This window comes from Mus musculus, chromosome 9 (genome assembly GCF_000001635.26).
Source record: "Mus musculus strain C57BL/6J chromosome 9, GRCm38.p6 C57BL/6J".
NCBI lineage: Eukaryota > Metazoa > Chordata > Mammalia > Rodentia > Muridae > Mus > Mus musculus.
The window spans coordinates 48,931,906-48,957,058 of record NC_000075.6 but is presented as its reverse complement, the minus strand read 5'-3'; the positions used below and the strand labels follow the sequence as shown (position 1 = coordinate 48,957,058).

At 44.3% G+C, this 25,153-nt stretch overlaps 1 protein-coding gene across 1 annotated transcript in view; it reads left to right on the top strand.

Annotated features, from left to right (window-relative positions):
• Htr3b (5-hydroxytryptamine (serotonin) receptor 3B) overlaps window positions 1–22,051 on the top strand; it is a 29,983-nt gene extending 7,932 nt beyond the window's left edge. Inside the window, exons 3-9 of the mRNA NM_020274.4 lie at window positions 9,424–9,468; window positions 9,728–9,837; window positions 10,475–10,644; window positions 11,409–11,566; window positions 19,800–20,010; window positions 20,123–20,305; window positions 20,924–22,051. Of these exons, the coding sequence (NP_064670.1) occupies window positions 9,424–9,468; window positions 9,728–9,837; window positions 10,475–10,644; window positions 11,409–11,566; window positions 19,800–20,010; window positions 20,123–20,305; window positions 20,924–21,159 (1,113 nt within the window). The 3' untranslated portion in view covers window positions 21,160–22,051. The remainder of the gene's footprint in view (window positions 1–9,423; window positions 9,469–9,727; window positions 9,838–10,474; window positions 10,645–11,408; window positions 11,567–19,799; window positions 20,011–20,122; window positions 20,306–20,923) is intronic.
• Window positions 22,052–25,153: the final 3,102 nt, after the last annotated feature.

Below are 25,153 nucleotides of genomic sequence, written 5' to 3'. Positions count from 1 at the left end.
TCATTTCACTTTTTTTTTTATGAGGCTAGGTCTGTCTGTCTGTGTGTCTGCCTGCCTCTCTCTCTCTTTCTCTCTCTCTTCCCCCCCTCTGTCCCTCCCTCCTCCCTCCCAAGTTCATTTAGTCCACTACAAAGAGACAGTGGATGCGGCAGCCACAGATGAGCTGCCCCTCCACATCACTTCTCTGAGGCACCCCTGCTGTGCATAAGGACAGCCCATGCCCTTCTGTTGCTCAGTAGTATTCTAGGTCATTGCTCTTGATTTTTCTTACTGGTTTAAAAACCCATTTTAATTAACATTATCTTGTACATTTACCAACATTATGCCCTGTTGGTTTCTAGAGCGCTGTTTTTATTCTTCTGTGCCTTATGCCCTCCCCTATCTCGGGTAACACACATTTTAAATAAATACTCAAAGGAATAAGATATTTTAAGCATTTTTAATATTTTGCTTTAGTTATTTGTGATAGGGCCTCATGTAGCTCAGGCTAGCTTTGAATTTTCCATGTAGCCAAGGCTGTCCTTCAACTCATGATTCTTCTGTCTCTACCTTCCAAGTGTTGGGATGACAGGCATGTGCCACCACACCTGGTTTTATGCAGTGCTGGGACTCTGAGCTGTATTCCTACCCATTTTTCTTTTCTATTTAGATCTTAGTGATAATATGCAGAATCTCCTTTTTTTTTTTTCCTTTTGAGATCAGAATTTTGCTATGTAGCCCAGGCCTGCATGGAGTTCATTATCCAGCCTAGATGAGCCTGGAACTGGTGGCCATCCTTCCTGTATCAGCCTCCTGAGTGGTAGGATTGATTATAGGCATGATGATCCATTCAGAATTCCCCTCACCTGGAACCAGAAACAAGAACATCAGGAGTTCAGGGCCAGTCTTGCATGGTGAGTTTAGCACCAGACTAAGATACGCAAGATTCAATCACTCACTCAATGGTACTCCCAAATTCCTCCTTTTAACCACAAATTTCACTTTCTTCTTTCATTTTTTAGTTTTTTGATTCATTTATTTTTTATTTTATGTATATGAATGGTTTGCCTTTGTGTGTGTATCACCAACATGTCTATTACCCGTGGAGGCCAGAATAGGGCATCAGCTCTTCTGGAACTGAAGTTAAAGACACTTGTGGGTGCTGGAAATCAAATCCAGATCTTCTGCGAGAGCAGGCCTAACCACTGAGCCATTAAATTTCACTCTTCTCAGTTTGATTTTCCCATAAGCTCATAAAGGTAGTAGCCTTATGATCTTAGATAGTATTGTTTAATTTAATGCCAGGAGCTATTCCTACACAAAAGGTGTAGTACCACTCACACAGCTAATAGATAACTCCTTTAAGGTCCCTCTTTTTTAAAGTCTCGTTTTAATTGGTTATTGAACTAGAGTTTTGGAGACTTGATTTCTCGAGGCTGATGCATCACCTGGCTAGAATTCCTTTCCCTGTGGTTATCGGTGGATTATTGTGACCATCCTGCTTCCCAGATAAGCATGATCTGAATCACTTACTGTGACAGCCATGGTGGCGTACACCTGTGACCTGAGGCAGGAGGATTGCTGTGAGTGTGAAGTCAGCCTGAGAGACGGAAAGAAATTCTGTTTTAACAAACAAACAACAAACAAGCAAATGAATGGCACACAGTAAGAGCTGTCATGCAGAACCCCAGAGCAGGGGCCTAATGAGGCCCGAGAAGGGTTTAGGATGCTCTTAGCCGTTTCCTTAACCTTCTTCCCCTTTTGATTTCATAAGATTAAGATAGAGTTGCTCAGCTCCGCCTTTCAGAAAAGATAGAAGTTTGGAGAGATGGCTCAGCAGTTAAGAGCGCTGACTGCTCTTCCAGAGGTCCTGAGTTCAATTACCAGAAACCACATGGTGCCTCACAACCATCGGTAATGGAAACCGATGCCCTCTTCTGTTGTGTCTGAAGACAGTAACAGTGTACTCACACATAAAATAGATAAATACACCTTTAAAAGGATATAAAGTCTTTATATTAATAATTTTCCTTTGGAACAAGCATATCAAATTGAGCTTCTATAATCTAACTCTTCCTGCCTTGGTAAAAGAAATTAAAAATCATATCATTTAGTAAAATCATTTAGTAGAATCATTTATTATAGGTAAGGGAACACTATTGGTTTTCTGAAGATATGCTGCCCCCCACCCATGTTATAAAGTAGTCTTATTTGTTACTAGATTAAGTTAGAATATCTCATAATTAGGGGTAGAGTAAATTTTCTTTTGCATGTGTATATGTTCAAGCATGTTCATGTATGAGAATCTTTGTAGGGGTTCTGTGGGTGCATGCAGAAGCCAGAGGGCAACCTCACCGCCATTCCTGTTTTTAAAAGTTATATTTTTATTTATTCACTCTGTGTGTGTATATGTGCATAAGTATGTGCGTGTGTGCGTGCGTGCGTGCGTGCGTGCGTGCCTGTGTGTGTGTGTGTGTGTGTGTGTGTGTGTGTGTGTGTTTACTTGAGCCACAATGTGCAAGTGAGAATTAGTTTTCTGCTATTATTACATAGGTCCCAGGGATTGGTCTCAGGCAGTCAGACTTTGTGGTAAATATCTTTACTTGCTGAGCCCCTTAGCTATCATCATCACATGTCATCCTCTTTATTTGTTTTCTTTTAAAACAGAGTCTCTCACTAATCTGGAACTCATCAAGTAGGCTAGGCTGGCTCTCCACTGAACCCCAGGAATCCACCCATCTCTGTCCCCTTAGCTCCTGAATTGAAGTGTGGGCCGATGCTTCCAGTATGGTTTTTTTTTTTTCTTTTTCTTTTTCTTATTTTTTTTTTGTTTTGTTTTTTGTTTTTTTTGAGACAGGGTTTCTCTGTATAGCCCTGGCTGTCCTGGAACTCACTTTGTAGAACAGGCTGGCCTCAAACTCAGAAATCTGCCTGCCTCTGCCTCTCGAGTGCTGGGATTAAAGGCGTTTTTTTTTTTTCCTTTCTCTCTTTCTTTCTCTCTCTCTCTCTCTCTTTCTTTCTTTCTTCCTTCCTTCCTTCCTTCCTTCCTTTCCTCCTGCCCTCCCTCCCTCCCTCCCTCCCTCTTTCTTTCTTTCTTTCTTTCTTTCTTTCTTTCTTTCTTTCTTTCTTTCTTTCTTTCTTTCTTTCCTTCTTTCTTTTCTTCCTTCCTTCCTCCCTCCCTCCCTCCCTCCCTCCCTCCCTCCCTCCCTCTTTCTTTCTTTCTTTCTTTCTTTCTTTCTTTCTTTCTTTCTTTCTTTCTTTCTTTCTTTCGTCTTTTCGAGACAGGGCTTCTCTGTGTAGCCCTGGCTGTCCTGGAACTCACTTTGTAGACCAGGCTGGCCCCGAACTCAGAAATCCACCTGCCTCTGCCTCCTGAGTGCTGGGATTAAAAGGGTGAGCCACCACCGCCCGGCTTTGGTTTTCTTTTAACATGGGTTTTGGGGATTGAAATTGGGTCTTTATGTTCATAAATGTCCTAGTTTATTTTTTGTTGCTGTGATAAAACATTGACCAAAGACAGCTTGCGGAGGAAAGAGTTTGCTTGGTTTGCAGGTTATAGTTCAACATCAAGGGAACCCAAGGCAGGAACCTGGAGGCAGGAACTGAAGTTTACTGGATAGCTTCCCCAGGCTTGCTCAATTATCTTGTCTTTACTTTCCTTTTTTTTTTCTTTCTTCCATTTCTTCCTTTTCCCCTCCTTTCCTTCATTTCTTCTTCCCTCTCTCCTCCTTTTTCCTCCTATTTTTTCTTTCTTTTTTTTGACAGTGTCTTTCTACACAGCCCTAGCTGTCCTGGAAGTCACTATGTAGACCAGGTTCTGCCTCCCAGTACTGAGATTAAAGACCACCACACCCTGCTCAGTTCTCTTTCTTATACAGCCCAGGCCCACCTGCCCAGGGATGGTACCACCCACAGTTGGCTAGGCCCTCCTTCTTCAATTCTCAATTAAGAAAACACACCTCAAACATGCCCACAGACCGATCTGATAGAGGCCTTTCCACAGCTGTGATTTCTCATGTTCCAATTTGTGTTAAGGTGACAAACACTATATGACAATGAGGTAAAACACTTTACTAACTGAGCTGTCTGTCTGGCTACCACCCACCCCTTTGAGTACTGGGGTTATATCATGAGTCACTACATCTCACTTGGATATAGCAACTTTTCTTTTAGATATCTGGAAAGTTCTTACACTTCTACTTTGATCCTTTGGACACCCTTACCTTGTCTTGTATTTCTCAGTATTTTGAGGAACCTGGGCCTTGCTTTTCATTCCATTTCATTTTTAATCTTTCAAATCTCAGCTTTGAAAAGAAAATTCTTTCAGCTCTCCAAGGTAGCAATGATGTCTTTCTCATTTCAATCCACCTAAATCTATGGTTTTGTTTTGTTTTGTTGTTGTTTTGTTTGCTTGTTTTGAGACAAGGTCTCAGTACAGACTATCTTCCAAATTCACAGTGAGCCAAGGCTGACCTTGAACTCTTGATGCTCTTGCCTCTACCTCCCAAGAGCTGGGATTACAGATGCATGCCCCGACACCTGACCTGAATCTGTATTTTTCACTGAGCACTGTCACTTGGCAAATTTCTATTTTTGCCATGTGCAGTCAGGCACACTTGTAATGCCAGCTCTTTATAGAAACTAGAAGACAAAGAATTCAATGCCATCTTATCTACATAGCATGTTTGAGGGCAGCCTTGGGTACATGAGACTCTTGTTTCAAGAAACAACTGCAACAAAAAGTCACATTCTCTAACTCGTTTCATATATATATATACATATATACATATATATACATATATATATACACACATATATATACACACATATATAGGTATATGTATATATATGTGTGTGTATATATATGTGTGATATATATATATATATATATATATATATTTGGGACAGGGTTTTTCTGTGTAGCTTTGGCTGTTCAGGAACTTGCTCTGTAGACTAGGCTGGCCTGGAACTCAGAGATCCAGCAGCTGCCTCTGCCTCCCAAGTGTTGGGATTAAAGGTGTGAGCCACCACTGCCCAGGTTGTTATAAGGTTTCTGATGGAAAGACTTTGTTGCTTTTATTATTTCCTAGCACATGCATTGTAACATATTTTACTTCTAAGATGCTAGATCAATACTGTAAAATAGCTAGTGAATTAAAAAAACACTAATTCTAAGATTATCTCTATTGATGATTAGGTCACTCCAGAGACACTTTATAAATGTCACTATTATATTTTGATGAGCTAGTTGCAGCTAGTTTAGATGACGTTAGTTGCAGCCACACAGCAAACAGTTCTGAAGGATCTGATAAAAATCACTTAGAGATTCTGTCCAGACTAGCATACTCCCTTTGTGAGCAGCGAACTTGTCGGATGCCTCTGCCAGCAGCTGTACTGCTGGCAACTTTGTGTCTGAATGAAGAACTCGCAGCCCAGCTCCCACCATGGCTCCTTTCCTCCCTTCTCATGTTTTGCCTCCTGTTTTGTTTATGGAAAAGCCTACAGTCTTGTCTTCGAATTTCTGAGTATTATGAGTACCTTAGGGAAATCTGATTATAGAGATAATCTACTCAACAGTGAAGAGTTCCAATTTGTTTCTATTGAGTTTTGTCAATTCCGAATCCCGGATACCTTTGTATTCCAGTCCATTGACTGGAGCCTCCCAGCCAGACGTTGAGGCATCTGTTTCCATAGTCTCCGGAACTAGGAAAGATAAATAAGAATGTGAGGGAATTATCTGTATATTTGCTAACCACCAATTTAGATCTAAATAGACTCCCTCTGTTAGGAAGACTAATGAATTCCAATTCTCGGAAATATCCTTTGCTTTTAACAAGCAAGATGGAAGGTATCTAAAGAAAAAAGAGAGGCACACAGAGGGAAGAGCTGTGAATAATGCCACCAGAGAACCAATTACATTCACCAGCTGGCATTGGGAAACTTGTTTCTTTGAAAAAAAAAAAAAAGAAAGAAAGGAAGGAAGGAAGAAAGGAAAAAGATTGTTGGTTTTAGCTTCAAATTACTTTTTGACATTGTGTTCTTTAGGACTAACTGATGAATCATCCTAGCCACCCCCATAAGATTCTAGGACCAGAAAAAAAATGTGAGAACCTCCTTTCTAGGTGTAAAAGAGCAAAGCAATAGGCAAGAGGGAAAAGAGGGCCAGTGTGGAGATGCCTGGTACTCAGTCAGCTGGGTTACATGGCAGCAGAAAAGAGAGACCCTCTTCCCAGCCATTGGGATAGGGTGCTATGACAGTGACAGAGAAATCAGTAACTAATGCAGTCGTGGAAACGAAGATCATGTTCCTGTGAGGTCCTCAGCAGGTAAAGGAGTTTGTCTCCAAGCCCGAGGCATGGAGCTTCCTCCTCACAGCCTACATAGGAGAAAACCCAGTTCTCAGATTGTCCTCTGACCTCCACTGTCACACAATGGAATCATGCGCATCCAAACAGACACTCAGACACATAGACAGGGATGTCATTAAAAATAAACTATCCTCATGAAAACACAGTTAATAGCTTATTTCCCCTTAATATAAACTGCATTTTGGATGTATAAAAAATATTTCCCTGTAGGGAATCTTTGTGGATTATAACCAAGTCTAGCCGCACTTGGGTGAGTAAGGTCGGTGTAGTCCAGAATCACTAGGCTTACACAATTCCCAAAGAAGTGAGTGGTAGCCCCTAATTTTGGGCTCTCAGTAGAAGACTTGGGAGAAAAAAAAAAAGAAAAAGAAAGAAAAAGAAAAAAAAAAACCCTTCCAGAACCCCTGCTGAGCCAATCTTGGCTGGGGGTCCCCACTGGTCCTTCTACAAGCTGTTCCTTGGGGAAATATTTGTGAATTCAATCTTTTCACTTTGCACACCCGCTTTAAAACCTGCCTCTCTCAAGTATCTATTTAAAGCCCATAAAAATCTGTGGAAGCAGTGAGTTCAAAGCAGCCTTTGGAAAACAGGGCTCCTAGTCGGCTTGCTCTTTCTTCTTTCCCATAGTACCTAGAGATGCATAGTCAGCATCAACTCACTTTCTTGACGGTATAAAGGGGAAACTTTTAATCTAAAAAGGTAATGGTGTTTCCTTTGGGTTTGGGTTTGGGTTTGGGAGGTAGCTCAGCTGGGGCATGCTTGTAGTGTGCATGAAGTCCTGGGTTCTTTTCCTCACCCTGGCATAAACTAGGCATGGAGGTGAGTGCCTGATCCTAGCACTAGGGGGACAGAGGCAGAGGAAGCAAATTCAAATCTTCTTCAAGAGGACTCTTAACTACTGAGCTATCTCTCCAGGTCCTTGATGAGGTTGTAAAGACAGGGTCTCCCATACTTTCAGCTACTCTTAAGCTACTTACATAGCCAAGGATGTCTTTGAATACTGGGTCTTCCTGCCTCTGCCTCCCAAGCGATGGGACTACACGCTCTACTTTAATTAGGTTTTGTTGAGCTGTGCTTTTGATAAGTTGTTTAGCAAGTCATCCTTTTGCCCTAGGTTTTGCAGTTGTTCGTAGAGGCTCTCAGGAGCCTTTGTGCTTTCATGGTATGTGTTGTAATGTCTTGGGGCCAGGGAGATGGCTCAGTTGGTTGAAGCACTTGTTCCATTCCCAGGGCTCACAGCAGACGGCAAGAACTGACTTCAACACATGGGCCATGACATATACACACCCACCACACAACGACAACAACAACAATGCTCTAATGCCTTATTCTCTTTTCTAACTTTATTATTTAGGCCTTCTCTCTTTCTTTTCAATAATGCAATTAAATTTTTTGTTAACTTTACCTTTATAAATTTAAAAATTTTTAAATTTTATTTGAGGTGTATACATCCGTGTTTGCCTACATCTGTGTGTGTGTGTGTGTGTGTGTGTGTGTGTGTGTATCCATGTACCACATGCATGCAGTGCCCTCAGAGTTCAGAATGCTGGAACCGGATGGAAGAACAACAAGTTCTCTTAACTGTTGAACCATCTCTCCAGTTCTAGCATTTTTACATTTATTTTTTATACATGTGTGTGTGCTTGCAGGTCTTTATGTGTATAAGTGTTTATGTAGGCCAGAAGAAGCCATCAGAGTCCTTGAAACTGTAGTCACAGGCAGTTGTGAGCTACCAGATGTGAGTCTGGGAACCAAACTCAGGTCCTCTGTAAGAGCTGCTGACCCTTAACTCTTAACCAATGACCCACACAAAACTCTTTAATTTTGATTAAAACCCCACCCTTTTCGCATGTTGCTTCTGCTCTCGTATCTAAGAAAGCATCACCCATTTCAAAGTCACCTCCAACATTCAGGCTTACGATCCATTTTTATTATTACTATTCGTTAGATATTGTATGTGTGAAATAACTCTTCTGCTTTAACCCCTAAGAGCATCTTATTCTTGGAATGCTTCTTACTGGGTTATACGTGAACAGTGCTGGGAAAGAGGCTTTCACTGTTGGTTCTGCTACTGCTGTTGCAGGGGCCCTCTAAGCAAAAAGTCACCAAGGTGAGCTATGGCTCAATGGTTAGGAGCACTGGCTGTTCTTCCAGAGGATCTGGGTTTATCCCCAGCACCCAAATAGTAGCTTGTTATCATCTGTGATCTCAATTCTGTGGAGTCCAATGACCTTTTCTGGCTTCCCTGGGCACCAGGTATGAACATGCTACACAGATATACATGAAGGCAAAAGTTGGGCTGTAGAGATGGCTCAGTGGTTAAGAGCACTGACTGCTCTTCCAAAGGTCCTGAGTACAAATTCCAGCAACCACATGGTGGCTCACAATCATTTGTAATGAGATCTGATGCCCTCTTCTTGGGTATCTGAAGACAGCTACAGTGTACTTACATTAAATAGATAGATAGATAGATAGATAGATAGATAGATAGATAGATAGATAGATCTTTAAAAAAAGAAGGCAAATCCTATACACAGAAAATATTCTTTTATTAAAAAAATCCCTGAGTTATTGCAGACATGGGAACTCACATCTGTTGTCCTGAAAGTATACTTCACCTATATTGAGTTCATCAGTCTGTTTCATAAGCAGACAAATTTAAATACAAAGTAACCTAACAGAAATGGCTGCGTGTGTCAGCCCAGATAGCTCTCACTGAAGGATTATGAATAATATCTTGACTAGAAATAGAAGCTTGGTCTCATGCTTTCAGCTCAATGTTGGCTGAGACCTACATACCATTTTTTTTTTGTTTGATTAATGGCAGAGTAACTAATTAGAGAGGAAAAGAGATTAGAAAATCACTCAAAATGTTAAGTGCAGTTAGAGTGCTATTTTGTCCTGGGTAATAGAGCAACATTCAAAGCCACAAGTGTGCATGATAAACAGGAACTGAGAATCCTCGGGTATCAAGCAGGCTAGGTAATGTTTTTAAAATCAGCACTAGCTGGTTGGGTTTGGTTTTGCTCCCTCTTAAATTGTCAGATGCATGGGGAAAATTCTTTTTGCTCTGCAGGATGTGCAGAATCAAAAATTAAAGACAAGCGTGTGGTACCGAGAGGTGAGTGATTCTCCGTGTCTCTCTGCATGCTATATTCCTCATCGGGATCGACCACTATTCTGAGGAGGAAACACTGCCTTTGGTACAGTCCCCTAACTCAGCAGAGGGCCTAGTTTATTAGAATCCATGCAAGGAGGTAGCCATAGACTGGATTTCCTTCCCCCTAACACATTAAGGGCTGATGAATTGTGTCAGTACTTAGTTATGTCAGTGGACTTAACCTTTCTCGTTTTGATGTTTCCCGTTTGACTCCTAACAGGTTTGGAACGATGAGTTTTTGTCCTGGAACTCTAGTCTGTTCGATGAGATTCAAGAGATCTCTCTCCCTCTCAGTGCCCTCTGGGCCCCTGATATCATCATTAATGAGTTGTAAGTTTGCTGGGACATGCCTCTGTGGCCCTGGGTTGATTCACCTGCTCGGGCCAAGAGCTGTTTACTTTCAGTCATTGCTGTTATACTTTTGTTTTTTCCAATCACTGGGGTCATCACTATAAGGAATATTAGGGATGAAATGGCCAGGAGTTGACATCATTTAAGATACAAATTTTGGGGCTGGAGAGATGACTAAGAGTCTGTACTAGTTTGCCCAGCACCTATATTGGGTAGCTTAGCTCCTGGAGATCTGATGCCCTCTTCTGCTCACTGTGGGCACCTGCACTCATATGTGCATACCATATATATATATATATATATATATATATATATATATATATACACATATATATAATTTAAAATAAGATAAATATATTTTAAAAGATATGTATTTGATTAATGGTGTTTGGAGTTCCTATTTATGCTGTAGCTGCAGCAAGTGAGTTAATTGGTGAGACTCACCATTTCTGTACGCATCCTTCAGGACCAATCATCTCACAGGAAATATCATTCTGTCCTTTTTTTCTAAGTGTAGCTTTGGGTCTCATGGTCACTACCACCTTAGAGCCAATTCTGTGTATGTTCAAAATGACTAAGGTCTTCTTCATAACGGGTTCTCTTGTGTTTCAAATAGTGTGGATGTTGAAAGATCTCCTGACCTGCCCTATGTATACGTGAACTCTTCTGGCACCATTAGAAACCACAAGCCCATCCAGGTGGTCTCCGCATGCAGTTTGCAGACATATGCTTTCCCCTTTGATATCCAGAACTGCAGCCTCACCTTTAATAGCATTCTGCACACAGGTAAATAAACCACGAGAGAGAGAGACACACACACACACAGTCTACTGGGAACACATGCTGTATGGGCATACATAGGTGAAATATTAACTTCAGATCTATTTTATTCTTATACATAATTGATTATTTAAAAATAAACCTCAGGGGCTAAAGAGATGGCTCAGTGGTTAAGGGTACTGGCTGCTCTTCCAGAGGACTTGGGGTCAATTCCCAGCACCCACATGGCAGCTCACAACTGTAACTCCTGTTCCAGGAGATCTGGCACTCTCACACAGACGTATATGCAGGCAAATCACCAATGTACATAAAATAAAATAAATTATAAAATAAACCTCAGCTGGATGTGGAAGCATATGGTTGAAATCCCAGTACTTTGGAGTAGAAACTGGAGGATTAAAACAAAACACAAAAACAAAAACCTCTTGACGCAGTGGGTTCTTCTAGAATTCAGACAAGGCACAGGGTTATAACCCATCAGTGCTGTTAATCTGTCAATAAAATATCAGCATTCTGCCACCACTGAGAATGTTCTAGAAGTCACAGGGCATGCTTCATACACTGTGGAGAACAGGCCCCAAACTTTAAATTTATAGTTCCATAAAAATTAGAAATATTTTTGTTCCCTACCGCTACTCTCTAACTCAAATACTGGTAATACCAGGGGTGTGGGTCAGGATAAAAGGAAGGGCTAAAACTGGGAGTTGGGAAAGTGGTGGTGCTGGCCCCATGTCTCTTCCAGGGTGTCCATTATTTCTGTTGGCTTTTAGTGGAAGACATAGACCTGGGCTTCCTGAGGAATAGAGAAGACATCGAGAATGACAAAAGGGCTTTTATGAATGACAGTGAGTGGCAGCTTCTTTCTGTGTCCTCTACTTACCACATCCGGCAGAGCAGCGCTGGAGACTTCGCACAGATTCGGTTCAACGTAGGTTTCCTTCCCACCCACCCATTACCCTAGCCTCTGCAGTCCTTGGCCTTTTCTATTGAGCTGTGGAATCTGCTGGATTACAGGTCCTCATTACCACCTGAGAACAGCATGTTGTGATGGCTCTGCCCATTCACCTGTGCACCAGTATCTGAGCTCAGAGATCCTGAGCCTGGTAGCACAAGATCTTCTGTAATCCTCTACAGGGGAATCAGAGAGAACGGTGTACTGATTCCAGAGCTCTGACCCATCTCACAGCAGAAATCGTCAAACCTCTTGTCTTATACAAACACTATCATTTTTAATCGCCACCAAAAATAAGCCCAAAGCAATCTACACATCATCAGCATGACAACGAATTGGGGGAAAAAAACAACAAAAAGCTCTCTCATGAATATAATTGTCCCATTTTTTTAATTGAAAAAAATATCAATTTTGGAAGCAGATGCACAAAATGGTCATATTACTAATCCGAATATCTGAAGGGGTGAGTGGACAGTCATCTGCATGGCCCCAGAGACAAAGAGTAGGGTTGGGATGCAACTCCGTTGGTAGCTTACATGGGCCTCACTGGCCACATAAAGCAAGCATGGCAGCATACACCTGTGATACCAGCACTGGGAAGGTGGAGGCCAGGGGATTAGGATAGATTTTGGAGGCTAGCCTGGGCTACATAAGATCCTATTTCAAAAAAAGAAGGAAAAGGAAAAGAGACAGAGGAAAAGAGGAAGGGAAGGAGGGAGGAAGGAGAAAAACAAGAGAAAGAAAGAAGAGATAGGTAGATAGGTAGATAGGTAGATAGATAGATAGATAGATAGATACATACATACATACATACATACATAGATACATAGATAAGATACATAGATACATAGACAGACAGGCAGACAGAGCTAGAGCAAGCAAGCTACTAATGGCTTCAGGGTCAGAAGAACAACTGCTGACCAGAGCATGCAGTAGGTATGCTAACGTGATGCTTTGACACATCCCTGGGAGTATTCTTGGCCAATCTGTTCCCAGGGAAAGTTGTCTGTCTTGAGGGGTTGGGAGGAGGACGGTGGTACCCACCACTTTTCCTGCAGAGCGTCTGCTCCTCTGGCTTTCCTGGCAAACCACCTCGTCACGATCACGGGCAGGTTCACATCATGTAGAGACTCACAGCGCTAGAATTCGGCAGAGGACCCTGCTCTGCTGCACAAAGTGAAGGTGCCATTTGAGACCGGGTGGGAAGGTGGTATTCATGTCAAGGAATGAATCTAGTTGGAAAATAGAGGTTGCAAACAGGTCAGCAATGCATGTGACATAGATCCTTCCAGAAACAGGCGTTGGCAATGAGGAGGTGCCTGGTGACCAGACTAAACACAGATGCAAAGAATCAGAGTGAGATTAAGCATGACTGAGGGCATGAGTGGCCTTCATTGATTGAAAGGTGTGTGTTTTCTAGAAAAAATGTCCATTAAACCTGGGCCTTAAAGCACTGGGGTTTGAGCCTCCCTCGGGGCCACCCCTATGGAATAGGCAGCCTATTTCAACACCTGCTTGTGGAGCAGGAGATTCTGGATCAAAGTTCTGTCTGACTTAGAGTTTAACAACGTGTCCATTGTGCATCCACTCTCACTTCTTTGTTTTGTGATCCCAAGGCTAGAACGAGAGGAGGGCCTCTCTCGTGCCAGGTGAGCACTTTACCACTGACCACATCCCCAGTTCCTGTCCACTCGCTTTCAGTCAGAAAAAGAGAGGAAGGTGAAGAACGCCTTCTTTCTCTCTTCCTTTCTTTTTCTTTTCTTTTCTTTCTTTCTTTCTTTTTTTTTTTAATTTCAATGAGTTTCTTGGCTAGGAGTAAACACCTCATTAATTTTAAAGATATCAGCCTGCAAACATTATTAATGCAGCCCAAATAATGGAGAACATTAAAGGGAAATGTGAGGGAATGGCACATGCAAGGTGGAACCAGTCACCTACCAAGCACTCCACGGAGTGCTGTGCACTTCATTACCTGCACTGCACGGAGACAGGCCGAGGCAAGAGGCGGCAGGTAAATGGCAGTGTGTGTTGTGAGTGTGTGTGTGTGTGTGTGTGTGTGCCCCCCATGTTTGTTCTCTCTCTCTCCAATTACATGTCAGTCTTTCCCCTAAGTATTAGCTTGTCTTTTTGAGAGCAGCAGGGTCTGTCTGCTTCATGGGAGGTACCCCACCCTGTAGAAGAGAAGGCTTTGTTATGGTGTTCTCAAGACTTTGTCCTGGAAGAAGGGACACATGCATTTGATTCCGTGGCCTGGAAGTTTTTTTCCAAGGTGCCTTTGCTCTGAGGGCTAAAGGTAGATTACCTGGCAAGGGTGGCTTCTACCTGATACTCTGATTCTCTGGAACTAATTCCCCGAAGAATCCCTAGTAAAGTCACAAATCGTATCAACCAGACTCGGAAATGATCCTGCATCTTTGGAAAGACTTGCATGTTCCAGAACCCTCGCTGGTTTCCATCTCCCAAGCTCCACCCCTCCCCCTGTGGTTGCCATGTGTCCCGTGCCTGGCTTCATTGTTCTCTAATACCATGTAAGACATTCTGAATTTAGCATCCAAGGTATCCTGGTGTTGTACAAAAGCTCCTGGCTAGTACTGTAGTATTTGGAGTCCAACTCCGTGCTAAGAGTGGGCTCATTGGTGTCCTGAGAGCAAAGGACCATCTTCCTCTTAATCTAATCACTCATTGTGTCCAGGAAGAGCTAAGGACAGTTGGAACAAGGAAGAGAGACAAAATGTCCTGTCTTTTCAAAATGTACTGTCACACACACACACACACACACACACACACACAGCTACTGTTTATCTGGCATCAATTGCTTTGGATGCTGTTAGCTCCAGAGAGCACAATCATAGCCACTAGTGCTGGGACACATACTGCTTATCATAGGGCACTGCAGCCACTTTAGAATCCAGCTACATTCCACAGGGGGCCCAGACAAAGCTCTTCTGTCTGCAAGGATTTTTTGTATACAGCCTGGGACCCAATCCAACAGCCATGGGAGAGGAGATTACTTCCAATACATATTGGAGGTGCTGGTTTCCAGAACACAGCAGGATGGACATTCGATTTCTGTATGACCTTGCAAGAGTGGGCAGAGGTGGGAAGAAAATAGAGAAGTCATTTTGGACGGAAAGGGACTCAGCAGGCAAAGAAAACTCACATAAGACTAGGGAAATGAAAAGGAGATTTGGGAACGAGAGGTGCCTTGCTCAGTCCCTTTTTCTATCATGATTTTCATGCCTTTTCTAGACGAGGATGATTTTGTTGAGATGTCCATTGAATATTTCAAATTTAGGACCCAAGGCATCCTGGCATCCTTCAAAAGTCCTTGATCAATAATGTGATTGAGGCTCATACTTGACAGGCTGGCCTTCCAAGGAGGAGGTGAGAGGGAGGAGGTGGGGAAGGAATATTAAGCTCTAGAGACTTTCTAGGGGTGCTCAATGAATACAGGAATCACAAACTTTCAAATTAATCCAGCCCAACCCACAGTCTACATCCCCAAAGCCCTCACTCAGGTGCAAGACTCTCACTTAAATGGCAGCAACTTTCCCATTCTTTCCGAACTGGGGGTATTAGGAAGGACTTGGAAGGGGAGGAAAATGGGTTTCTGTATGAAGCGTGAGTTTGGGCGTCAAAATTCCAAGTATGTCATAAAGACGGTCATGCAAAATTGAGTACTGGTGGGGTCTACCATCAAGGAGGCAATTATAGGCTAACCTTGGGGCCTATTCCATCTCCAAGGAGCTCTGCACACACACATTCTGAATTAGATTGATCTCTTTCATTAACATCAATAGGCTCCAAATACCTTTGTGTACTTATTATTACCTGGCTTTAATGGATAATGAAATTGTGGCATAATATTGCTAACACCTGAAGGGTGTCTAATGGAGAACACGGACTGAAACTAAAGTGCTTTTTCTCCCTTTTCTGTGGAATTTAAAGGCACCAGCTCCTTTAGTCCATTAGGAATGATGAGCTCGAGGAAGGATGAGCTGAGGGCAGGCTCACAGAGAATAGTGTGGTACTGAGCAGGTGGCACATTCCCCTCGCAAGAAGCAGGAGTCGTCGGTTCTTCCGTGACTTATGAGAGGAAGTCCATATGAAGACGGACCCCAGTGGGATGCCCCCATTTGGGCTAATGTCGCACCCCATTCTATTGGAAGTAAAACTAGCATCAGTCACAGACTCTGATGGAGTGCAGGGAACATCTGTCTTCTCAGGCTCAATGATTGTTGGAATTTGATCTCTGTTGCTGGGGTAAATTACTGTGACCAAAAGCTACTTGGGGAGGAAAGGGTTTATTTGGCTCACGTTTCCAGGTTACACTCTTATCACCAAAGGAAGTTAGGGTAGGGATGCAAGGCAGGAACCTAAAGCAGAAACCCCGGAAGAAGAGTGCTTGCACTCTGACTTGCTCATTCCTAGGCTCATGCTTGGCTAGCCTTCTTATACAGCCCAGGACCATCTGCCTAGGGATGGTGCCACCCATAATGGGCAGGGCCCTTCTGCATCAAGTAATAATCAAGACAATCTCCCAAAGACATGACCAAAGACCAATCTGATCTAGGCAATTCCTCAGTCAGGGCTTTTCTCCTAGATAACTCTAGGCTGAACCAAATTGTCAGTTAAAGCTAACTGGGATGGGCTGGAGAGATTGCTCAGTGGTTAAGAGCACTGACTCTTCCAGAGATCTGGAGTTCAAATCCCAGCAACCACATGGTGGTTCACAACCTTCTGTAATGAGATCTGATGCCCTCTTCTGGTGTGTCTGAAGACATCTGCAGTGTACTTATATATAATAAATAAATAACCTTAAAAAAAAGCTAACTAGGACAATGCCAAGCATATAAGGTTCAGAGAGGAATAGAAAGGCTCAGGCTCTTGGTGTCTAACAGAGACATCAAAATCTGCCCAAGGAGGTACAGCTCACTTGGTAGGGTATTTGTCCTAGCATGCAGGAAGCCCTAGGCTCAGTCCCAGCACTGCATAAAATAGCACCTAAGCTTGGGAAGAAGTCTTCAGTGTCATCATGCAAATTAGAGAGGGACTCCGGGTTTGGTTTTGGTTCATTCTGGAACAAGGCTCCTTTCTGCCTATAGACTCACCGGCCACCGAAGTCTGGCTCCTGAACTCAGAATAGTGGGCAAGGACAGGGACTGGCCCTGCTCATGGCACTAAGTCTCCAGTGTAGCTTGTCAGCAGGCTCTTCATGCTCAATGTTTGCTGAACAAAGGAAAAGCTGGAGATCGGCTGAGATAACAACACAAATTTCAGAAAACAATAATAAAATTAGAGGTTTGGTTTGGGGTTTTTTGTTGTTTTTGTTTTTTGTTTTTGTTTGTTTGTTTGTTTTTTGTTTTTGTTTTTGTTTTGACAGGGTTTCTCTGTATAGCCCTGGCTGTCCTGGAACTCACTCTGAAGACCAGGCTGGCCTCGAACTCAGAAATCCGCCTGCCTCTGCTTCCCGAGTGCTGGGATTAAAGGCGTGTGCCACCACTGCCCGGCCTTATCTCACTTTTTTAAGGCTGTACCAGGTCAATAGAGGAGCATTAACTTAATCCCCTGGAGGCACTGACTCTAAAGCAAAGAGCAAAGTAGGTCCTTTGTTTTAGAAGAAACCCCAAACTGTGGCACTATTTGGTTTCTCTTGGGAATGGTTGCTTCCTTGTTAAAGACAGAATAGATTAGAATCATCTAGAAGGCATAGTCAGCTTTCCAGTGTTGTAAGATAGATAGGAAATAGGAAAATTTCTTTGTTTTATGCGACAGCAGAAGCTAATTACCTAATGGGATACCTGTGTCTTTCTGCTTTCAACTTCTACTGAGACCCAGGAAAGATCCTTTCAAGTTCAGGACCGGGTGTATATGTACAGGTCAAAAACCATGAACTTTATAGGTCTTCTCAGACCTCCCTCCACCCTGGACACTTGGGGACCTGGGCCCGATAAATCTATACTTCCTTGGAAACCAGGTCTCTGAGGAACCACACCACTTACTCGCCTTTGGTTTTAGCCTATGTTTTCTGTCTGCATCTGGGTGGAAGGGAATCGTCTTTACCTGTGCTAATTACATCAGAACTTGATTCAGAAGAGAAGGAGCTCAACTGTACCTGGGATGTTTGGCAAGGCAAAAGCATCCTGCTTCTTTAAAAGGGAGGGGGAGGGGCTGAGGAAATAACTCAGTTGGTATACTGCTGGACTTGTAAACTAGAGTACCAGAGTTTAATCCTCAGAACATGAAAAGCTGGTGTGGTCCTGTGTGCTTGTAATCACAGCACTGGGGAGGTAGAGACAGGCAGATCCCTGGGGCTCCCAGCTAGTCAGCTTGGTCTACTTAGTAAGTTTCAAGCCAATGACAGATGGTTTCTTGGTAATAACACCTAAAGTTGCTCTCTGGCCTCCATATGCACATGTTCATGTGTACACACATACACATACATACATACATACATACATACATACATACATACACAAGAAAGAGGACCTGGGTCCTTCCCAATTAACTGACATGCCTTGTGCTTGTCTTTAGGGTGACACTCATAGGCTTTTCTCCCACCTCATGCAATCTCTGCCATGAAGTCTTCCAGGGTGATCCCACTTCTTCCCTCTACCCGAGCGGGTATGATCCCTCCATCCCCCACTCTAAGAGGCCAGATCATCAGCATCTGGGGCTGGATCACAACAGAAAGCCCTCTGGGCCTCTGGCCATTCAGTGTTCTTCCTCCCCGCACCGTCTCTCGTAGCTACCTCATCACAGCCCAACAGAGATGCAGCAGGTTGATGATGGTTCATTGTGGGGTTTGTTCTTGTTGACTGCACTTTGATGGAAATGTGTTTTAACCAAATTATTGCAAAGCAATGTGTGTTGCACTGGTATAGATATTTGCAGCCAATTATGTTTAATGTGGAAGACAACAGCCAGACTACAATCCACCAAACAGCTCTGGCCTGCCAAGCTCCACTGAATCGGGACATGTTCCCAGATCCGATGGCTAGGGAGCCTCAGCTCTCATCAACAAGGTGTGTGGTGGACTCCCCTAGACAACCTGCTCTCCCTTCCCCATCACCAGCCTCTATACCTCCTCTGTGTTTGTGCTCATTTCTTTGTATTTTTCTCCCAGAGTCGTCCTGTCTCCTCTCCGATATCTGGGCAGAGCCTGATTTGTAGCTAGGCTGTAGCTGATGAACACCAGGAATCAGAAGATGTAGGGTTACATTACAGCTCAGCCACTGACACAACTTACTGAAGGGTGCAGTGCTTTGAAAATCTATGAGAAGAAAACAAATAATATAATAGATGTAAAAGCATCCAGCACATGACCTAATACATAGAAAGCAGCCAAGTGTCCCATTGTCTGGCAAACCCAAGGAATGGAAGCTGTTAAGAATGCTGGTCCCAATCCAGCAGCAAAGGGATGAGGATGCTGGTTTGCTCCATCAGGCTCAACTGAATGTCTACCTCAGGAGAATCCTTATTAACAGCCCTGAGGAGAAGCACCACCTCAGAGATGGGACCTTGATTCTCTTGTCTCTCTACCTCCAGAATGCTTAAGTAAAAGGCATGTACCAACACTTCCAGTTTATGCTGTACTGGGATAGACCCCGGGCTTTGTACATGTTAGACAGGCACTTTATCAGCTGAGCTACAACCCCAGTTATAACCTTAGCACTGGGAGACAGAGGTGGGCCAGAGAACTCACAGGTTAGCCAGCCAAGTACTGAGCTTCTGGTTTACTGAGATGCCCTGTTTCAGGCAATGACTCGGAGAATAATAAAGGAGGTCACCTGACATCCTGCTCTGGTTTCTGCATGTATCTGCATGGAGGTGCATCTGTGCACACATGCACACACAACAGCATTGCTAGGTCTATTGAAAATTTACCTTTCCATCTTTTTGAACCACAAAATAGCCTTGTGTGTGTGTGTGTGTGTGTGTGTGTGTGTGTGTGTGTGTGTGTTGTTTGAGACAGGGTCTTGCTATGTAGTCCAGACTGGCTTCCAAAAAGTAGCAATCCTCCTGCTTCAGCTCCCTAAATTCTGAGATTATGGCATTTACCAGCACATCTGTCTGCCTCAAACACATCCTTACCATAAACTACATAGCCATTTTTCATTACACACAAGGGGTGGGACTTAAGTGCCGTGTGCTGAGCCAAGTGTTAGGTCTTCTGCTTAGACTGGAAAGCTCCCTTGTTCCCTGCCAGGTAGTGATCCGCAGATGTCCATTGGCCTACGTTGTGAGCCTCTTGATACCTAGCATCTTCCTGATGCTCGTGGACCTGGGAAGCTTCTACTTGCCCCCCAACTGCCGTGCAAGAATTGTGTTCAAGACCAATGTGCTGGTGGGCTATACGGTCTTCAGGGTCAACATGTCTGATGAAGTGCCAAGAAGTGCAGGGTGCACACCTCTGATTGGTAAGCAGCCCCAATGTCACCTGACACCCTCCTAGACCACTCCTGGCCAAGATTTGCACGTCACATGAAAGACTGCTGTTAACTCCCTTTTTCTGCTCTGGTCCTTCCACAGGGGTCTTCTTTACCGTCTGCATGGCCCTCTTGGTTCTCAGTTTATCCAAATCCATCTTGCTGATCAAATTCCTCTATGAGGAGCGGCACAGTGGGCAAGAACGGCCTCTTATGTGCCTTCAAGGCGACTCTGATGCCGAGGAGTCTAGATTGTACCTCGGGGCTCCACGTGCTGACGTCACAGGTTCGTGAGAAGCCTTGCTATCCCCATGCTGCTTGCTTTGTTATACTGAGTACCTGGTTCCACTGAGGGAGCAGGAGGCTGTGTCTGGGCTAAGTGAATGACGGGAAACGGGAAACGGGTGCTTTTCAGCCCCTGTTCTGTGTTTGAGATTTCCTCTTTGAACTGAAGGCTACCTCCTGCTGGAGGTCATTTTAGCTTAAAGGTCAGGTTGTCTGTCACCTCTAGTTTACTTCATTTCCACAAGAGTGACTGAGCCATGAACTCAAAAGTTGTGGAATTCCAGCATATAAGCACGCACGTGCGTGCACACACACAGAGGACGCGTCGCACTATACACACAGAGACTGCACACAAAGATGGGGGAGGAAGATGAATAGTCGGGTTCTGGTTCCTTTATGTAAAGAGCTTTGAGAATCATCCTAGCTCTAGATAGATGCAGCCTCCACACACCCCTCAACACAGTGCAGCTCTGCCACATTCCCTGAGCTTTCCCTCAACCTGCCTGTGCCTCTTCTGACCAGGCAGGGTGAGAGTCCCCAATTCCAGCAAAGACTTTTCCTTAAAGAATAAGAACAAGTAGCTCCTGGTTCATTCAGAGTGCTCCCCTCTATCACACAGAGTCCCCGGTCCATCAGGAGCATCGGGTCCCATCAGATACTCTGAAGGATTTCTGGTTCCAGTTCCGGTCCATCAACAACTCTCTTCGAACTCGGGATCAGATTCACCAGAAGGAGGTGGAGTGGCTGGCCATCCTGTATCGCTTTGATCAGCTGCTCTTCCGAATCTACCTTGCCGTGCTGGGGCTCTATACCGTCACCTTATGCTCTCTCTGGGCACTGTGGAGCAGAATGTGACAATGGAGACCGCTGGTCTCACTTGATATGGGGTTACAACATGTAGGGAAAGCTGAACAGTGCTTGGAGAGGGTCTGAAAAGAAGGGGTGGGTAGCCTCCAGGATGCTATTGTCTCTTTTCAGTGACTACAGAGACAAGTATCTTATTGGCTATTGACCAAACCAGTAAACCTACATGTTCATAATAAAGATGTCTAAACAGAATAGAGTATGCAGTGACAAGCAAGCTTTCACTCTCCCTGAACCAGCAGCAACTGCGTACACTTAGGTTTAAGGAAAAAAAAGTTTGCTTTTAGATTTTTGAAGCTGGGTCTCTTATAGTCCAGGCTAACCTTGAACCCCTGACATTCCAGCCTCTACCTTCCAATTGCTGAGGTTGCATGTATTGTGCCACCATGTCCAGCTCCATTTGATATCTTCTGCTTCAACAGTCTATATGTTAGCTTGGCTTAAGCCCTGCTCAAACCTGCTTAAATCCTCCAGGTTCATCAATACATTATTGTCTCCTCAATTCTGTCTTTGGTCTCATGTTATTTTATAACCTTCTCCCCTTAAATATTTGGTAGCCTTTTTAATGCATGTGTGTATAAGAGGAAGAAGAGGGATATACATACATACATACATACATACATACATACATACATACATACATACATAGATTACCTAATGGGCTACATGCTTCCGGCCCCTGACGCTGAGCCTGGTTCTATCACTGCCCATTTAGGAGACCTCAGACTTCACTTCAGTTTGCCTTATTTAAAGCAGGGGGTGTCAATATTTACTCTTTCTATATCATAGAATTATGAAGGCAAAAATCAAGCCAAATGGCTCAACGGTATCTTGAAAAGTACAAAATAGATGATGAAAATAAACTTGAGACTTGCCTGCTATCAACAGACGGTTCTGGTTGGAGTCTTCGGTATGAGTGTGGGCTTCCAGTTTCCTGTCTGCTCTTTCTGCTTCCCCCACACCTAGCCCAGGTCCCTAGAGTTCTACATGTGGGGACCCTGCAGCAATAATCACAAAGCACTTCATTCCAGCTCACTGCTTGATGGACAAGTGTCTGAGGTGCTTTCTCAAGTCCGAGGGACAAGATCCACCCAAGGTCAGACATCCTGTCTGGGCCCTCCCTGGGCATCTATATCACTATTCTTCACTGAAGGTGGTCAGACATCCAGTTTCCTGGGCATCCACATCTCTATCCATCACTGAGGGTGGTCCTCAGGTGGCTAGTGGGCAGAACGACACAGCAAGGCTTAGAGACATTATACATCCTGATGCTTCCAGCATAGGCCATGAAAGTCCAAAGCTGTTTTCTAGAAACCTATTCCAGGACTGAAATTGCCTTTAAAAAAAATCTGCCCTCCCATCCCCACCCTGAAGAAAAAGAATTTAAATTCCAACAGCTTTTACCTGCACCCCCTCTTTCATTACCTCCCAGTTAGTGCTCAACGCCAATTGTCCATGAAATTCCACTGCTGCCGTTAATGAAATGGGGAACGCAAAAAGTTTGTGAACAGGAAGTGTCCATGCAAACTCCACCTGTTTCCTTCTTCACTTCCTACTTTGTTACCACTGTCCTTCTCTGCCTCTATGGTGTTGTTAGCCTCTACATTGATGCTAGCCTTCTCCACTCCCACCCTCCCACCCCCACCCCCACCCCCGTTATCAGAGAGGGCAGTTGGAAAGGCATGGCTGTGGCCTTTCCTCCTTCTTAAACACATGCTGGAGGAGTCAGAGCCAGGAGGTCTGGTCCATCATTGTTTACCCAGGGGAGCTTGAACTTCATTTCTCAGACCATAATTTGACTTCCTTGAAATTGATGCTATAAATATTTACTATCTCCATGTCACAGACTTCTGAGAGCAAAATGAAACAACTTAATGACATTTCAAAAAGTCAATAACAGATGACAATATAAACAGGGGACTGTCTGCTTTCAATAGAGAGAAAGGTTCTGGGGCTTTTGCTGTGGGGTCTGATTTCCAGCATCTCTATCAGCATTCAAGTATGGACTCTGCTTCTCCCAAGGAGTGAGTGTCTTTATTATAGGATCTAAGGTTCAAGGGCTGATGCCATCAACTGTCCCTTTGTAGTGGAGGGACCTGAAAGAGACTTCCATTCCACATCCTGCCTAGCTCACTTTTACTGTACTTAACCATCACCTAGGCTCTTTATAACATCCTTTAAGAAGCAGTCCTTCCCTGGTGGAAGGTGAGCTCTAAGTAGACTTCCCTCTGTCTAGAGTGCCACCACCCTGATATCAGCTGGCAGTCCCAGGGCCAGATCTGCAGCCCAAAGCAGTAGTGCTATGAGCACATGGCTCTACAGTGCTCCTGAGAGAGTGTGCTCTGCCCTGGAAGAAACATGGCTGCAGCCTGGCTTACAGCCCTTCCACTCGCTCTTCCTTCTCATGAGTTTTGTTTCAGAGATGAAGGAATCCGAGGAACAGAACAAAAATGGGATTCTCCCAGCTGCGACTGCTCCTGCCATCTGCTGTCCCCCATAATCTAAGAAATCACTGCTCCAGGGTGATGTCTTGAATACAAAGAAAAGCACAGGTCCTGGGCTAGCCAAGTAGCCTCTGCTTCATCTTATTCTCTCTGCTATGGTGACCTCCCTGAGCATGGTAGTCTGTCTTTTTGTTCATTTCGCTGTCTTGATTTTTTTTTTAAAGATGAATGTCTCATGCAGTCTGCCTCACCTCAAACATGCTATGTATTTGAGGATGACCTTGGTCTTCTGATCCTACTGCCTCTACCTCCTAAACAACGGGATTACAAGTATGCCTCACCACACCTGGTTTTATATGACATGTAGAATAAACTGAGGGCCTGTGTGTTCTAAGGAAGCACCCTGCCAACTGAGCTACAAAATAATGAGGTGATAGAGGGTGTCCCTTGCCTCCAGGGATACCGCCTTTTACAGACATTCTAGAGCTGGAGTAGAGAAAGAAGCTGAGCCTTTTACCAGTTAAATCTCCCTCCACAGCAAAGCTCCTGTGGCCTCACTGCCTGGGTTAGAGGGTGAGAATCAGGAAACCACACAGTAGCCATGAAGGGAGTATGGCTCCAAGACAGAGTTCTTGCATGGCAGGCAGTCATCCAGGACACACCCCAGGTCTTGGTATGTTTACTCTGGGAAGGACTGGTCTCCTATGATCCCTTGCAAATGCCACTCAGTGTCCAGGGACCCCACCCATTCTCCTTGTCAGCTTGCCTAAACTCGTATCTAGTCTCATGTCTAGTCTATGTCCCATTCAGTTCCCTGGCTCTGGCTCCTTGGATGTTGCCACTGCTCAGTTCTGAGTTATTTACCTGCAGAGACGGCAAAAACTTCATAATTAGCTGAGCCCCAGCGTGGAGGCTTTTATGAGCAGCTCCGTCCCCCACTGCTCTCTGCTGTCCGTAATTGAAATGACCCACACCAGTGATTAGATTAGGGGGCTGAAGGAGCCCAGCACGATACCCCCATCCTCTCCCCTGTCCTGTTGGGGAAGTGATGTAGTTAAATTTGTGCTTCATTTGGCAGAGGCCATAAAGCGGGAATCACAGCTCGGCTTTCTGCAGGGGCTGGAAGACACTGCTGGGCTGTAGGCAGTAAGCGCCAGTATGGGCTCAGAGGGAGGGGGCTACTTTCTCACCTTTACCTTGCTTTCTTACCTTTCCTTTCTTAGCATTCAGCTGCACGGACCTAGGGCCCACCTGGGCCAAATGGGGTTAGCAGCATCGTCAGTATCACTGGGGACCAGAATATGTGTGTGTGTGGACAGCCAGCCTTTGGTTCACTCTGTACCTGGTCACCCACTCATCCTCTTTACAGAATTCCAGACTGAGAGCCAGGGAAAGCAGGTGCTGCCGGCAGATTCTCTTTCCCTATTTCCTTGAGCAGTCTTGGCTTCTTACTTCAGGTCCAGTAGAAGCCGACTTCTCCTCTTCCTCCTCCTTCCTCCTCCTCTGCCTCCTCATCCTCCTCTTCTTTTTCTCCCTTTTTG